We start from the raw sequence: 17,207 nt of genomic DNA on the forward strand, positions 1-17,207 counted from the left end.
AATATACTTGCTTTCAATTATCATAATTTTTAATAGATATTTTTCCACGAATGGTGTGTTTGTTTGGGGGTTTGGATTTTGAGCTGGTAAAAATTTTAAATACACACCCTAAAAGTAGTCTTGGTTTTTCTTTCAAGATATATTCTCATGCCAAATTCAAGTTTCTTCTTGCTATATTTCAAGATCCAAATTGCAGCATGTTCTTCAGTAAATCTGTAAATTGAGCTCTAAAAGGCGAGTGACAATCGAGCACAAAGAACACTTCCTAAGTCCCCCAAAATATCGAACACTAACCAATCAGAATAACCATGAAAATACAGATATGAACTATTTTTGCAGCTTATTGAGATGTATATGTCTACGGACTAACATTCGATTGTAAAAATCATCGCGATGCTTTGATTAAATACAGTGTTTCTCTAGCCATTCGAGTTATGCTTATTACAACTTCAAGAAAAATATGGAAATGTAAAGTCCCACAAAATGTTGTATGCAAAGAAAAGACTTCATGTATTGCGCCAAAAACCATATTCACAGTGCCATAACATTTCTCGCTAAAAGATCATAAGGCGAAGTTTCATTTTCTTGGCCGAGAACTACTTTAATACTTCACTGAAACTAAGGATATGAAGATATCACATGGCAAAATTAAATAGAAACTATAACCAGGCAAAGTGTGAGAAGCCATAACCAATGGAAGAACTCCAGCTTAATAACTTGGTAAAAGTCGTCGTAGAATGCATACCAACAGCAAACTCATAGTTTTTGTTTGTTTTGGACTTCAGTGGCATTTGGGTTTGGGACTTGTTGAATTCTCTCATACGGTTTTCGAATAAGAGTCTCTCCCTTTAGTGCCGCAACATATCTGTCATTTGTATCTTCTTTATTCTTCAGTTCCTCCAGAAACTCTCCCAGCCTTTCTTTATTAACCTTTCCCATCATCTGATCATACAACCTCATTATTAACGATTCGATTCTCATCCCAAAAAAGTAATAACAAATAGTAAGCATAAGATGCAAAAAGTTGTTTCGAGAAACATTAAGGTGTCTCAACTTATGTAGTCTAGTGAAAAACCTTAGTTTTATCGATGCGAAACAAAATGCTTAAGTAATCAATGGCAAGGAGGATGAGATTAGATAAGAATTTTTCCAAGTTAATTATGGGCTCTTTGAGGAACAAATTCATTATGTAATTAAAACTCATCAAAAAACTAGCAAATTCATATACATCAATCACATTCACCAAATGAAGTGATTCAATTCTACTCCACCTATAAAGGACATGATTTAGATGCACCCTTTAGTACATTTCCCTTTTAAAAAACACAGAATTTCTTATACGATACTGCAACTGCGCATAATAGTTCATGGAATCATTGGCAACGGGAAAAACTTGGGAAAGAAAGACAACTTCAGCATTCATTTCAAATTTCTTAACAATAAAAACAAGAATAAACGAATGACCGAATTGTAGTGGTGCTGTTGCTGAAACTCTCTTGAGCTATTTTTCAGTGGCCAATTCGATACCTTCCAATCCTCTGATATAATTGCTTCAACATAATAATAGGCCTACTAAAATCAGAAGAAACGATGTAGAACGTTACCATGGTTTCGGATCGCGCCGACTGGCGCAGCTTCGCTTCGAGTTCAGGATTGGTGGAATTGGTAACCTGCATGACGAAATAGCCAAATACTGCAGGGACGACGCCACATACAGTAGCGAATGTTAAGAAAAATGGCTTGGAATCCCTGGTCTTGGCGACCAGCCATCTCCAGCCCTGGCTCAACGACATTCCTGATCCTCTTCCTTCCTTCAACCCTAGTGCCCTTTCCGCCATTTTTTCTATGGCACCTGTTCTAAAGAATTACTCAATATTGGGCCTAATAACTTTAGGCCCATCAACTAAATACCTAAACCGGCCCAATAAATTTCTGAAGCCCAAATTACAAATTTTTATGATAAAGACATGTATATTCCGCAGTTGTGGTTTGTAAGGCGATTGTGCTGGGCCATGGTTTATCCAATATACACTTAAAAATAATAATTGTAGTCCATAACTGATGGCCTAGTGGTATAGGCTTTTGACCGTGAGATTATGGGTTCAAACTCCCGACACCTACGGTCACCTGTCACGCACGCATGGGATATTATTTTTTTAAAAAAAACAAAAGAAAATTAAAAAAAGACACACTGTAAAATAGAGATTAAGTAAACTATTCAACATCTTATAAAAAGCATTTTCCAATTTTCCCCATCAAGAAATGGTCACAGAGACCACTTTTAATTAGAAGGGCATGGAAACAGTAATTTATTTAAATTAATAAAAATGATATATAAATAGTCACAAATATTTTGGCCTTTATTTTAAGTTTGCTATAAAAATTAGTTATGTATCGAAAAATATATATCTATCTTTAAAAGATGAAATAAAGTGTCTTTTAGGAGAATTATATTTAAGGCCTTATATAAATTGAATGATAAATATATACTATTATATATAATATTTTTTACAGATATAAGATTAATTGAATAATTTTATATTTTTTTTAAAAAAAAATGAAAATAAACAAACCCTTTAAATAAGCAGAACAACAAATATAAATGAAAATACTCCCTAATTATTAGATTAGTTAAGTTAGTTATATATTAACTTTTTTTTTGAATTATTCATAAATAATTTTAAAAAATATTAGTATATTACATCCAATATTTATTATTCAAAATATTACATAATATATATATTATGTTAAATCATTACATTGAACAAATATGAATTCATTCATATAAATCCAGAAAAATATATATATATATATATATACATTCTTTTAGAATTTGGTCTCAATTTTGTTAATATGTAATTATATTTATTTCATAAAATATACAAGCAAATACAAACTAATTAAATGCAAAGAATACACCCATAGATTCTATTTACTGAAAATTTGGATTTCAATTTATTTATTTCATAAAAAATTAAATCTAAAATACTGTTCAAACAAAAAATTAAAATTAAAAAAATACAAGATCAAATCCCAAATAAAATAAACCAAAACACAAACATAAAGTTGGGTGTTATGCATTTAGAGATATTTGAAAAGTTTGTTATTAATCAGTGAGAATCATAATAATATTATTAAAATATATATTTTTATTATATTTTTAAGAATTCTATAAAATAATATTATATTTTTATGAAAAACATATTTTGTGAAAGTGGATAAAGTAAAAGTAAATGCAAATCCATCATAACAAATACTTTAACACACCAAAAGTAAATTAAATGGAAGGGAAATATGAATGTTAAAATCTCAATGTAACAAAGGGAAAAAAGATACACAAATTTATTGAAAATATAAAGGAAAATTAGAGAAAAGTACACCAAAAATATGTAGTGGGGAATAAAAGAATTATATAAGAATAAAACTATTTTAAGTAGAACAAAATTGATATGATTATTTGTTTTTTCCATGAACATGATCATGTGTTTACTTTTGTTATTGAATTTATTTTGTATTATATCAATATATATACACTACAAAAAAATACTATATTTGTAACGGAATTCCGTTCCTAAAGTTCACGTAGCTAACGTAATTTCATCTCTAATTCCGTCTCTAATATCATTAGTAACGGAAAAAGTGGATTTAACAACGACAAAATTTTGTTATAAAATTGATATTTATTTGGATATATATATATATATTCAAACCCCATATTTACCTCATATTTTGCATTTTTAACTTAAGGTTGATTTAAATGTAATTTTGACTATTTTAAGGTTTATTTTACGGTGGTTTTAAATTGATTTTAAATGAAAAATATTGATTTAAATTTTTGTTTAAATGACATTTTTGTGTATGTCTTATGAGGTAACATATTGTATTTTTATTAAAATTGTAATATTAATTTCAATTCAAAATTACAAAAGAATAAATCCTTAAATTATAAGGTTATATATATGTGTGTGTGTGTTCTATTTGATTATTTTTATTCTTATTTATTTGTTTCAAAATTTTGATGAGGGTTCAACAAATTATTGTGCACACAATTCTTAGCAAATATTAATTAAAAAAAAAGACAATATATAAATTTATATAATATAAATAATATATTTTATTTTCTTAAAAAATAGCAATTAAATATAAAATATTATTTTTTATATTATCACTACAATTACTTATATTTCACATTAAAAAAAAAAAAAATCAAACTAAAAACCAATACAACCTTAATTCTCCTTTTATTTTCTTAAACATACATTACAAGACGGGTTGAGGAGTTACTCGGAATGCTTCCAAGATATCAGTATCTTTGGTTTCATATTCAGGAGTATAAAATCATTTTTGCAACAAAATTTTTTTATCTCTAAATTATTTTTTTTCGTTACTAATGATATTAGAGACGGAATTAGGAATGAAATTACGTTAGCTACGTGAACTTTAGGGACGGAATTCTGTTACAAATATATTATTATTATTATTTTTTTTTGTAGTGATATATACCAACAAAGCTTTTGCATGTAATTAATATATAAATATATACACAACATTATAGTTTTATTCATTGAAAGCAGATCAGTGTTTATTTTACATTTTAAAACATTTCTGTAAAATTTAAACATAACTGATTTTTTATTCAATATTTGTTTATATTTTACTGTTTCACTTATTTCAAAAAATTGAACTAAACAAACCAAAATATGTTTTGAATATAATTATCTCAAATGTAATATTATATTTATTTATTTACTTTAAATGCATATTAATTATAAAAAGAAAATGGAAAAAAAAAAAGAAAAAAAAGAAACAATAATAGAATGACACCCCAAAAGAGGAAAGGAAATGGTCAAAGGTAATGATGATAGAGATTTTTGTTTCTTTTATAGCCTTCCTTCCTTATCAAAATCATATTTTAAGGAAAGGAAACTGAAAGAGAAAAAGAGAAAAAGCACATATGCACATTAAAATAATAATAAAAAATAAATAAATATATAAAAAAAACTTTTTTTCTCTCAAATATAGTATTAATTGGATTGGGAACAAGATTTAAGGAATATTGATATTATATTGATAGTTGGTAAAAAGTATGAGTAAAAGACCTTTTTACCCTTGTGAATGTATTAGTGTAAAAAAAACGTAGGGATAGTTCTATGATGATAATGATTATTTATGAAAATAAGACTATTGTTTTGGGACGGACAAAAATGGTAAACAAGACTATAGTTATAGAACGGAAGGTCATATACCGTGTCTGCTACACTGCTACACTGTATTTTAGGAGTGGTGTAATTAGCAGATAATTAAAAATACATTAGTGAAAATAATTATCCTATAATATAAATAATTATAAATTAAGATTAAGATAACTAATTAGTTTAATTAAAATTTAAAAAATAAATTTAAAAATTTAAGATGAAATTAAAGTGTATAATCATTTTTTTTTAAAAAAAATAACATGAAATATGAGACGGCCAGAAGCAACAACGTGGTCATGACATATTGGACAGAGGGAGTAACAAAAAAGCAAGCAAGGTGATGACAATGTGCCATATAGACGACAAACACTATTATTATAAGCATTTTTCATATATATTATTAATATTATAATCAAGATATGTTTGTGACTATATTGCTTAAAATTGAATTTAAATTCAATTCAATCTAAAATTAAATATAAAATCTAGTTAATTAAATTCAACCATACTTAGAATATAATATTAGAAAAAGCCCATGAAAGTTTGGTTGTTATTTTTTGCTATATTTTTTTTAATTGATTGCTATGGTAAGTAATAACAAAAGTATTCGAAAGCTAAAACAAATGTAAAAAATAATTTATATATTTTTAAATTTTAATTATTATTATTTTTTGTGTGCGTGCGTAAATAGCAATAAAATTTATTTAATTTTTCTATTATAAAATCTTCAATGTTTTTATTTTTTTAAGCAAAAATTTAAAATTTTTCAAATCCAAGTATATTTTCCTTACCTTTTATTTTTTATTGTTTTTACAAATATTTTTCTTTTTTATCCCTTTGCATCAATGAAAATTGAAAAAAGAAAAATAACATCAAATTGATTGAAACAAACTGGCATTTTATGTTTGGAGTTCGAAAGTTGGTTGTCACTACTTGTAAGTATTCTTTTGTTGTTTAACCTTAAAATAATTTGATCGTTTAATGTATTTGGAATTGTCCATTTAATTTCTGTATTAATTGAGTTAAATAAATATATGACATATGTACATATATATACACAATAGACATATATATATGTACATATCACATTACTTATACACATTAATATAATATTATACTCCCTCCGTTCATTTATAAGGGTTACATTTGCTTTTGGCGCGGTATTTAAGAAATAATGATATTTTAATTATAGTGAGTAGTTAAAAGTTGTATAATGACATTTTTGCCCTTACTTTTTTGTGTAAAAGTAATGATGTGATCTAAAGTAAGGGTATTTGTGAAAAAAGTAAAGTATTTAATGAAATGTAAACTTTGTAATTGGACGTCCCAAAATAAAAACATGTAAACTCTGTAAGCGGACGGAAGAGTATATGTTATGCTATATATATACATACATTACTGCATCGCTGATTTGTGCCGACGTAATCAAATCAACGTTATATTAATTTGATAAACATATACTCGTTAATGTAGAAGTTTTTAATTTTTTTTTTCTTTTTTTTTATTACAGTACCTTATTTCATAATTGTACAGTAAATTTATAATAAACATAGACAACGTATGGTTCAAAAAAGACGATCCGAATACGTATACGTATACGTTACGTGGTATGTCCACATCGTACAAAATCGTATGTACATTTGTGGGACAAGCAGCTGTACAGTACAGTGGATTTTGTGGACACTAAATATGGAAGAACGTGCAATCATTGCACGTGATCTCGGGAGCGGTGGATCCATGGAGGCTCCTGGACCCCCAGAACCAGACCGATCCACACCGTCCATCACTAACTGGACGGTGATGATCGCTCCTGGCCTTTTACAGGGACCCGCTCTTTTTCTTTTTTTTTTTTGTTTCTGTTTGGTGAATTTCCGAGCCGACAAAAGCATTCCAAAGCCTTCTTGTTGTTGTCAGAGATGATGATCTCTGTCTATTTGCTTTTTATTTTTTTAATTTTTTATTTTTTAAATACAATCAGCCAATCATATTTGCCAAGAATCTCTCCTAAAGTAAAGCACTTTCCTTAAACATTAAAAAACAAAGAAATTGAAGATCACATCGTCTGATCATCACTTTAACTCGATATGTACATTAATTATTATATATATTAAAACAAAAACATTTCCCTGTCAAAACTTCTTGTTCAATGGTACTCGGAAGCTCCCGGACTCGCGAAACCAGATGTTGGGTAGACCCTTCTGGTTGTGGAGGTCCAGGAGCTCCCAATAGAAGAAATTAACAAGGGTTCGTCTTCTTCCTCACAGCTGAATTCATCAATTCGCTGTATGACTATTTTAATCTGCCCAGAATTTATTAAAGTGTGAACCAAATAAAGAAATACAAATACATATATATATGTATATATAATATATATATAAATATATATTAATGTGGGCAATGCAGAAGAGGAAAAAAGAGCAGCAAGATTAGGTCCACTTTAATGGCTTTTCATATATAAATACATATATACACATATGTATATATATGTATCTACTGTTCTGCAACATTAGTATATATATATATATAGAACACAGTTACCAAACCTGTTTCGAGTGTCTGATTTCTTATTCTCTGATCTTTCCCTCCTTCTTCTTCCCCAAAATCTGCATTCAGAAAATTTTTAGGGTTTTCGAATTACCAGAGGATCGATCGATCGATCAGCCATTGCAGCAAACAGTAGATTATGGCGCCGGCGACTCTTCCGCCGGGATTCAGATTCCATCCGACGGACGAGGAGCTCGTAGCGTACTACCTTCACCGGAAAATCAACGGCGGAACCATCGAGCTTGAAGTCATCCCCGACGTCGACCTCTACAAATGCGAGCCCTGGGATTTGCCTGGTAAGAAATCAAATTAGGGTTACGATCAGTTTCTGTCTGCAGAATTCAATCAATTAATTCAACTAATTCTGTAAAATCCAAAAATGGCAGATAAATCGTTGTTGCCGAGCAAGGACATGGAGTGGTATTTCTACAGTCCCCGCGACCGGAAATACCCGAACGGTTCGAGGACGAACCGGGCGACCCGGTCGGGTTACTGGAAGGCGACGGGGAAGGACCGGGCGGTGCAGTCGCAGAAGCAGGCCATGGGGATGAAGAAGACGTTGGTGTATTACAGAGGCAGAGCGCCGCACGGAATCCGTACCGATTGGGTCATGCACGAGTATCGTCTCGTCGATTCCGCCATTGCTGGATCAAGTCTCAAGGTAATTTTGCAGGGTAGCTTCTTCAATCTGTAGAAATTCGTTTCAAAATTAGGGTTAGGGTTTTGACTTAATTGGGGGAGAACTGTAGAATCCCAAATCAAATTAGGTTAGGGTTTCGACAGAATTGGGGGAAAACTGTAGAATCCCTGATTTGAATCATGAGAATTACTTACCGAAAATTTCTGACTGATCGATGGAACCAAATCATCTGGAACAAACAAATGCAGGATTCTTACGCGCTCTGCAGAGTATTCAAGAAGAACATAATCATCACTAACAAGAAGACTAAACAATCATCAATGAAGGTTTTAGCTGATCGTGATCACCTGTGGGACGGAGGCGGCAACAGCAACAGCGCCACGCCGGAAACTTCCCGAGAACAGAGGTACGATGCCGAGGATGAAAACGCCGCCAAGAATCCATCCGAGGCATCTTCATCAGATCTCACACAGGGGACACCAACAGCCATGGCTTCAAAGGATGCCGACTCTCCGGCACAGATTGCCTCAGAGGAAGTCAACAGTTCAATCGATAATTTCTATCCCTGCTCCGGCATCGACCTCTACCATTTCCCTCAGGTAACAAAACAACTTTCTAGCTCATCAGAAATGATCCCTTTGAAGTTTCTTTCTCTAAAGCTGCCATGGAAAGAATATCTCATTTCTTATTTCAACAAAAGCCCTTCAAAACTCAAACCAGAAAAGCTCTGATCAGATGGATAATCACAGCATCATTGGATCTTGATCACATTGTTTCACTTGATGCAGGATTATGCAGGCCTATCATACGAAGCTTGGTACCCACCGTTGGACATGGATGACTTCCCACAAATTGATCTAACAGAGGCAAAATCCGGCACCGAATTCATGGCCTGTGACAGATTCAGGGAGTGCGCGAACGGCATGGCGACACTGGAAGAGATTTATTCACTATGTTCTTCCCACAACAGCTTCTCCAACCACCAAGCTTGTGCAGGATCCAACTGACTAATCATAGACTGAATCATTATACATACATACATATATATCATATATATAATAGGGACACAAACACAATTGGTACACATATAACATGATGCTTAATCTTTACCTGAATATGTTCATATACATGTAACAAACAGCTTGATTTTTACTACAGAAATCAACATTACCCTACAATTTTCTAACACACACATATATGCATATAATTTTTCAAAGATATTCTTCATAGATAAATCTGTGCAGTAACTCCATCTTTGGGTGCTCTGTTTTTCATCAAATAAGGATCGGTTTGATCCGTGAAGCAGTCTAATATCAAATATCATACCCAGAATATTCATAAAACTGTCAAAAAACGATAACTGGATTTGAATCTCATCAGTATCATGAAAAAAGAAAAAAGCAATTCCACCATGAGCAGATAAAAAGGAGAGAGTAATCGGCAGAGACACGAACCCTAGAGAAAAATCACATGAATCTAAAGACGTCTTTCAGCCAATTCAAGAGCACATCCGGACAACGGCTCGCTAACTCCGACTAAAGATCTCAATCTGCACAGTTAATTGAGAAGAAAGCGAACGCCGGAAGGACAGTAACAAACCTAACGGCCCAGATAACCCTACCACTCCAATACGACGAATTTTCCCGCCGGAACGCCCCCAGCCAGCGTTGCCTCTAGTTACGTGTGTTGGATTAAAAATCCAATTGTGGGTTAAATGTAACTATTTGGGCTATCAGTCAGATTAAGCCTATATTAAGTGATCTATTAATTTATTGGGCTTAAATGTATTTAGTAAGTGCGGGCCTCCAATGTACAGAAACCCGGTAACTTATTAATTGGGTGATGAGGCCAATTAATAATAAGGGATATAAATAGGGTTGTGATCCCAGGTCTAGACGCAACAACCATTACGTTCCATATCTCATCGTGGGAGTAACGGCAGAAACCCTAGCGGTTTTTTCTCAGGAGGGGTTGCGCCATAGACTTGAAGAACACAAAACCCTCAATTATTAGCATATTCGTATTCGACTATACTAATGGAATAAGGTTAGATTTATTTTGCTTTATCTTTATCTCAATTATGACAACACGGTAGATCCTGGGCTTAGGGTTAAATTCCTGATAAGTTCCAACAATTGGTATCAAAGCCTTTTACGTGTTAAATTATTGAGATATTTGGTCAGATCAATTATGTTTGACTCGATGCGCACACGACACAAATCTTTATTTCGTTCTTCTAGAATTAATTGAAATCAAGATTGGGTGAATTTAAGGTGAAATTTAAATCCAATTGGTGTCGGATTCCATCTCGATGCTTGTTGTATCTTTGATCTAACAATTAAATCAAGTAGTTGTTTGATTGAAACCAATAAATTGATGTCAATTCATCTTTGCATACGTGTGATTATTTATTTATCATTCTTCTTTCTATATGACTCAATCTCTGTCTTTTATATTTGAACCAATTTTGGAATAAGACATGAATCTGTACATATTTATTTAATTATTTGTACGTCTGTATTGTCATTGATATATTAGATACATAAATCTATTATTTAATGTTTAATCGGATTAAACTTGCATGTGCCTCGATCTGTGTGCCTACATACATATTCATGTATATGTGAATATATGTGCAATCATGAAGTAAACATATGCAAATCTTTGGATCATGTCAATATGTGCGTTTATTTGTTTATTTATGATTATTAATTTGGGTATTATAATCAATGAAAACACAATTTGCACTTTGGTCATATTTATAAGAGATAAATTTATGCATGTATGAATGACATGAGTTTGTTTGCCTATATAATCATTATTTTAATAATTTATTGAATCGGTATGCCATTTTGCAATGCTGGAATATTTAAAGAAAATTGGCATATGCAGTTAGAATGTGATATTTTGTTCAATCAATTAAAGTTTAATACATAGTTATTTGATTAACACTCAAGATTACTTTTCTATTTTATTGGTTCAATTAATTAATGGATGCAATCAGTATAAGTATATGTGCAATTTAAATAAAATAGCATTTGGATGTTTGCTTATTTTTATTCATTTATTCTGAAATCAATGAATATGTCTTAATATTTGTACCGATTTTGACATTATAATTAGATTAATTAATTTATTTAATTGATCGTTTGAGTCAAAATTGACGTTCAATGTATATATATGCATCCGGTTTGATAATTGCATAATTTATTAATTAATGTGTGTATGTTACTATATCTGCGGTTAAATTGGATATGTGCATAATTAATTTATTATTCATTAGTGCTAATTTTATAAAATCAAATATTCATTACGATTCGTTTGATAGTCCAATTAAATTTGGGATATAGCATGCATTTTAGACACTATGCATTTATTCAAATTCGACTATAATGATTTGGTGTATTAATTTATAGTCTCTTTGGGTGGCATATTTTTGCCTGTGTAATTCCGCTGCATTTGGCACTTTCTTGGACTGCTTGATTATTTAATGAGTCCAGAAATTAATTATTGTTGTTATAGTTATAATATGTATTGAACATACATATTTGATTTATTTAAAGTGAATTTAATTAGCAATAAGTAATATAATATATTTTTTGAATTGGTTGAAATAGTCATATTGCCAAAGCAGCCTCTGCTATGTAAATCAGTTTATTTTATGTATTAGAAAGTTGTGTTTGTGACTTACAAGGCTCCTGATTGACCTAAAGACAATTCAGCCATTAAGTAGTTACATGCATATTTAGTGACATTGAATGTGGTGATGATAATTTGTTATTTGTGTGTAAATAATAGATCTGTCCAAAGATAGAGTGTTGTTTGACACACTACTTTATTGTCAACATTCGATTGTCAAAACAAGTTTGTCACTAGTGAGTCAGCAATTTGTCCAACGACATTTGCTGATGTTGCTTGATAACTTGAAATATAATTGCTACTTTATTTTATAAATTCACATATGAAACATTCAGTAGCTTATAGACATGTGCATTCAGTTGTTAATAAGCATTCTTTATTTTCTATGGAATCAGACCCGTGTATGTTGAACATGATTCTGATTATAATTTAGTTTAAGAAAATTATAAATTCATTAATAATGCATGCTGCGTTTTGACGGTGAAGATCAAGTATTTGACGTTGCCAAAGTAACCTCTCTAATATAAGATTTTTTCTTGATAACGTAAGTGTTTATGTGTATTTTAATTCATGTGATTATTCTTCGGCCCAAAGGCAGTCGGCAATTGACAGAATGAAATATACATCTGCGATAGTATGTATGGGACGATTATATGGATTTAACTTATGTGAATGGTAAATCAATCCAAAGATTGGTTGCTGTTTGACATTACTTATTGTCCGTATATGATTATTGCAACAAGATGACTGCTAGCAATCAATGTTGTTGATCCAAAGATTGATCATTGATGTTGCACTTAGTGTCTTGGGATGAGAATGCATTATTATTGAGCTTCATTATGATTCATTTGGTTGCATGAATCATGACTTGGTATTAATAATAGACCATCTCACTCATACGGCGAAAAACACTGCTCATGAGCGTAGTTATTTGAGAAGTGGGACAAGTCCAACGCCTAAGTCTAATTATCATTAAGAAAAGCACTCCATAATTTTTAGGAGTACAATATATGATGATATGGATTCCTTGTCGAAATTAAGAAACGCTTTACCAAAAGCGATAAGGCAGAAATGCGTACTCCTCTCATTACCATAAAGTATAACGACAAACATAACATAAGGGAGTACATCATGAGCATGTCTACTATTGCTACTAAATTGAGGGCACTTAAGTTAGACATTTCGGAGGACATGTTTGTCCTATTAGTCTTGCTCTTGAAATTAATTTAATTTCAGTTCATAGACACACCTGGGGGTGGATTTTGATGTAACAACACACATCAGTGTGTCTATGTAAGATTATTTTATTGTCGAAATCAATTGATGTTGAAAGATACATCTATATGGGTGACGACAAGAAAGTTCAAGTTGAAGTCATTGATAATTTTAGATCATTATTGAGTACTCGTTACTATTTCAATTTGGATGAGATATTTTTTATGGTACCATCTTCAGTCAAAATTTAATTTCGATCTCTATTTTGAACAAATTCAGTTATTATTGTTCATTCGAATATAAAGTTTTGTCTCTTCCAGAATTCAAAATCAATTGCAACTAGTGCATCATTTGATAATAATAATCACCATTTAATTAATAGTCTGACTTCATATCATGAATTAGTTATTGAACATATTCATACAACTTCCACGATTACGGATCCGCTTAATGAATAAAGGGTTTCCACATAAGTTCTATAGTGAGCATATTGCTCATATGAAAGTGGAGCCATATAAGATACTTCGGTTTAGTGGGAGCTAATTAGTAGTGTCCAAATACTATCAAAGTTACTTTGGTTTACACTGCACAGTTCAGTATTCAATGTTTAATATTCAGTGTGCAGTATTCAGTTGTTTTGAATTAAAGTTAAGATGGATCAGTTGGAAATAGGCATCTTAAGATCACATTATATGAAATTTCCATGCTGTGCATCCGTACTTGATCGAATCTTAGGTTATATTAGTGTTGTGACCATTGATCGGTCCCATTGCGATAAATGCAGTGACGGCCGCTTTGATCCACATTGATGTGACTTATAGATAAGATTGGTAATATACATTAAGGATCTGATAGCAAAACATTTGTGAGCTCATAAGGTTATTCAGTGTACATTTACATTTACCCAAGTGGGAGATTGTTGGATTAAAAATCCAATTGTGGGTTAAATGTAACTATTTGGGCTATCAGTCAGATTAAGCCTATATTAAGTGATCTATTAATTTATTGGGCTTAAATGTATTTAGTAAGTGCGGGCCTCCAATGTACAGAAACCCGGTAACTTATTAATTGGGTGATGAGGCCAATTAATAATAAGGGATATAAATAGGGTTGTGATCCCAGGTCTAGACGCAACAACCATTACGTTCCATATCTCATCGTGGGAGTAACGGCAGAAACCCTAGCGGTTTTTTCTCAGGAGGGGTTGCGCCATAGACTTGAAGAACACAAAACCCTCAATTATTAGCATATTCGTATTCGACTATACTAATGGAATAAGGTTAGATTTATTTTGCTTTATCTTTATCTCAATTATGACAACACGGTAGATCCTGGGCTTAGGGTTAAATTCCTGATAAGTTCCAACAATGTGATGATGAAGAATTATCATCCGTGGAATATCAATTTGGCAAGGAATTCAATCGATTTCATAGGAAGCAGCATCGGAGATGGATCACTCTGTGGTCATCGGAGGGAGAGGCATTGATCGTTTGAACTTTTACTTCCCGGTCAGGAAGTGAGCTGTTTTTTTGTTGGACTAAATTACCCTTTTCCTATATGTGGGCCTATTATGTAAATATATTGGGCCTTCAAAGAAAAAATGTGCTCTATATTGGGCCGGACCATGATTCGGCCCATCCGCACTTAAGTTGATTCTTATTTAAATTATAAAGAATATATATTTCTGTCATAACGTATCTTCAATTCATTTTACTATTTTCAAGTTTTCAATTTTATTTAGGACTCAATATGATCTACTAATTATATTGCCATTAACTTAATAATTTATTTTTTGAATTATATTATATATTATTTGAAAATTAAAATGTCATTATACTTCCTCTATCATCCTATGCTATATTGCTATAATAGTATCCATTTCACTATTTTGGATTATCCACAATTAATATATTTATTTCTTTGAAAATTTTCCTTATATATTAAAACCATGGCTTGGTTAGATATGAAGTATTTGAAATGATATAAATCCATAGCATTGTCAAAAACTAAGAGCCGTGTTCACTTTGTATTTTTGGATAAATTTGTTTTTTATAAAATAAAATATATATAATATTTCCGAAGAAATGTGAGACTCAAAAACAAATTGGATGAAGAAATTCTAAACAAAGTATTTATTATTACTATTATTTTAGTAATTGTACTATCTACCTAACATTACAAATACCCTTCCAATTTACAATATATTACACAAATGTCATTACCTTTATATTATACAATACTAACAAGGGCAATTTAGACTTTTTATTTTTACTTTTACTATATTCCAATATAATACTAATATTTCTAAAACTCCGTCCAAAAAGTAAATAGATATATAGATACGGAAACAGAGGGATTATATATATATATATATTTAAAATCCCAGAAACATAACTACAGAGAAAGAAGCATGGAGAGAGAGAGAGAGAAAGTGATGTCATGTGGCGCAGAAAGAAAAGAAAAGGAAAAAGAAGAAAAGGGTGATATGATGACGACGACGAGAAGACGATCAAAGAAGAAGAAGAAGCAGTAGCAGAATCCAATGTAGTACAAAAACTATGAAACCTTTTTAGATACACCTATACATAAATATATATATATATATACACATGACACTACTGCATGCATGCATGCATGGAAGTGCGTGCCTGACTAACATATTTTTTTTTCTTTATTATTCATTCCGTCGTATAAATATAATCTTAATTGAGTTGGACACGAGAATTACGGAATATTGATATTATATTAGTGGTCGGTAAAAAATGTGGATAAAAAGATTTTTTTGTCCTTAAGTGTATTAGTGTAAAAAGTAGTGACAATTGTGTAATAAAAATTAAAAAATATGGATAGTTTTATGGTGATATGATTATTTATGGAAATAAGACTATTGTTTTGAGACGGCCAAAATGGTAGACATGACTATTGTATTGAGACAAAAAGAGTATTATTATATGAGAATTACATCAGTTGCTTTGGAACCGTCTCAAATTTAAATTTATAATCTCATAATCACGAATTCACTCCACACAATAGAACATTTCTATACTAAATATGATATGAACACATTTTTAATAGATAAAATAGAATAGTAAAAAGATATACTCCCTCCGTCCGTCTCTAAGGGTCATATTTACATTTTGCGTCATTCTACTTAAGGTGTGTTTGTTTGGGGGTTTGGATTTTGGATTGGGATTTGAATAGTAAAAATTTTGAATTTGAATAGTTGTATGATGTGATATAAACAGGGTTTGATGTGATGTTTTGAATGTAAAATTGATTTTTAGTATAATATAAAAAATAAAAAATAGGTGTTTGATGTGATGTTTTTTGGGGGAAAAAATTGGATGAATAGTAGAAATCTTTCAAAATCCTTCAAACAAACATTATAAGATATTAATTAAAGTATTTCTGCAATTTTTACTTAATTTTTACTACGTTTTGATATAATAATTAATATTTAAAAATGAATACGCAAAAAGTAAATAAAATCCTTAAAGTATTAGTATATTTTTACAAAATAAAAGAAGTAACATTTTATAAAAAATAAAAAAATATTTAATATGATATGCTAAAAGTGAAAATAATGTATATATTATTTTTTAAAAAATAATAAAATAAGTGAGATCCACGAAAAATAGAAGAATTGACAAAGTAATAAATGACAGGAAAGGAGTATATTAATTAAAGATGTTTAGGTGTAATGATGAAGACATCAAACTTTTCACAACTCAATCTCAGTTTGTTCCGACAATTAACCACCATTTTTCAATCTCACTATATATATTACATTTCCCATAAATATATATCAATGCATCTTTAATTTTGATATAAAACCCACGTGCAATACTTATAAATAATTATTAATTTATTAATTTCAAGATCTTGTGTGTAGCCTCATAATTATTACAATATGCAGTACTCACTCCTCCCTCACAAATACTTTGTAATAGCATGTCTCGAACACTTGCAATATT

General features: G+C 30.8%; 2 protein-coding genes and 1 long non-coding RNA gene across 3 annotated transcripts; 1 reads left to right on the plus strand and 2 right to left on the minus strand.

Annotated features, from left to right (window-relative positions):
• Positions 1-346: 346 nt before the first annotated feature.
• On the minus strand, positions 347-1,838 carry LOC127249784 (uncharacterized). Its single transcript, XM_051272772.1, has 2 exons — positions 1,605-1,838; positions 347-942 (listed from the first exon to the last, which is right to left on the minus strand). Exons 1-2 carry the CDS (start codon positions 1,836-1,838, stop codon positions 757-759), a joined length of 420 nt encoding a protein of 139 aa, XP_051128729.1. The 3' UTR covers positions 347-756.
• A 6,040-nt stretch (positions 1,839-7,878) lies between these two features.
• On the plus strand, positions 7,879-9,584 carry LOC127249483 (NAC domain-containing protein 54-like). Its single transcript, XM_051272272.1, has 4 exons — positions 7,879-8,035; positions 8,126-8,400; positions 8,628-8,978; positions 9,168-9,584. Exons 1-4 carry the CDS (start codon positions 7,879-7,881, stop codon positions 9,384-9,386), a joined length of 1,002 nt encoding a protein of 333 aa, XP_051128229.1. The 3' UTR covers positions 9,387-9,584.
• LOC127249484 (uncharacterized) lies at positions 8,290-8,842 on the minus strand. Its single transcript, XR_007838341.1, has 3 exons — positions 8,727-8,842; positions 8,574-8,641; positions 8,290-8,427 (listed from the first exon to the last, which is right to left on the minus strand). It is a non-coding gene; the product is annotated as an uncharacterized LOC127249484 (long non-coding RNA).
• Positions 9,585-17,207: the final 7,623 nt, after the last annotated feature.

Source organism: Andrographis paniculata, unplaced genomic scaffold (genome assembly GCF_009805555.1).
Source record: "Andrographis paniculata isolate CXL003 unplaced genomic scaffold, ASM980555v1 Contig36END, whole genome shotgun sequence".
NCBI classification, from domain to species: Eukaryota; Viridiplantae; Streptophyta; class Magnoliopsida; order Lamiales; family Acanthaceae; genus Andrographis; species Andrographis paniculata.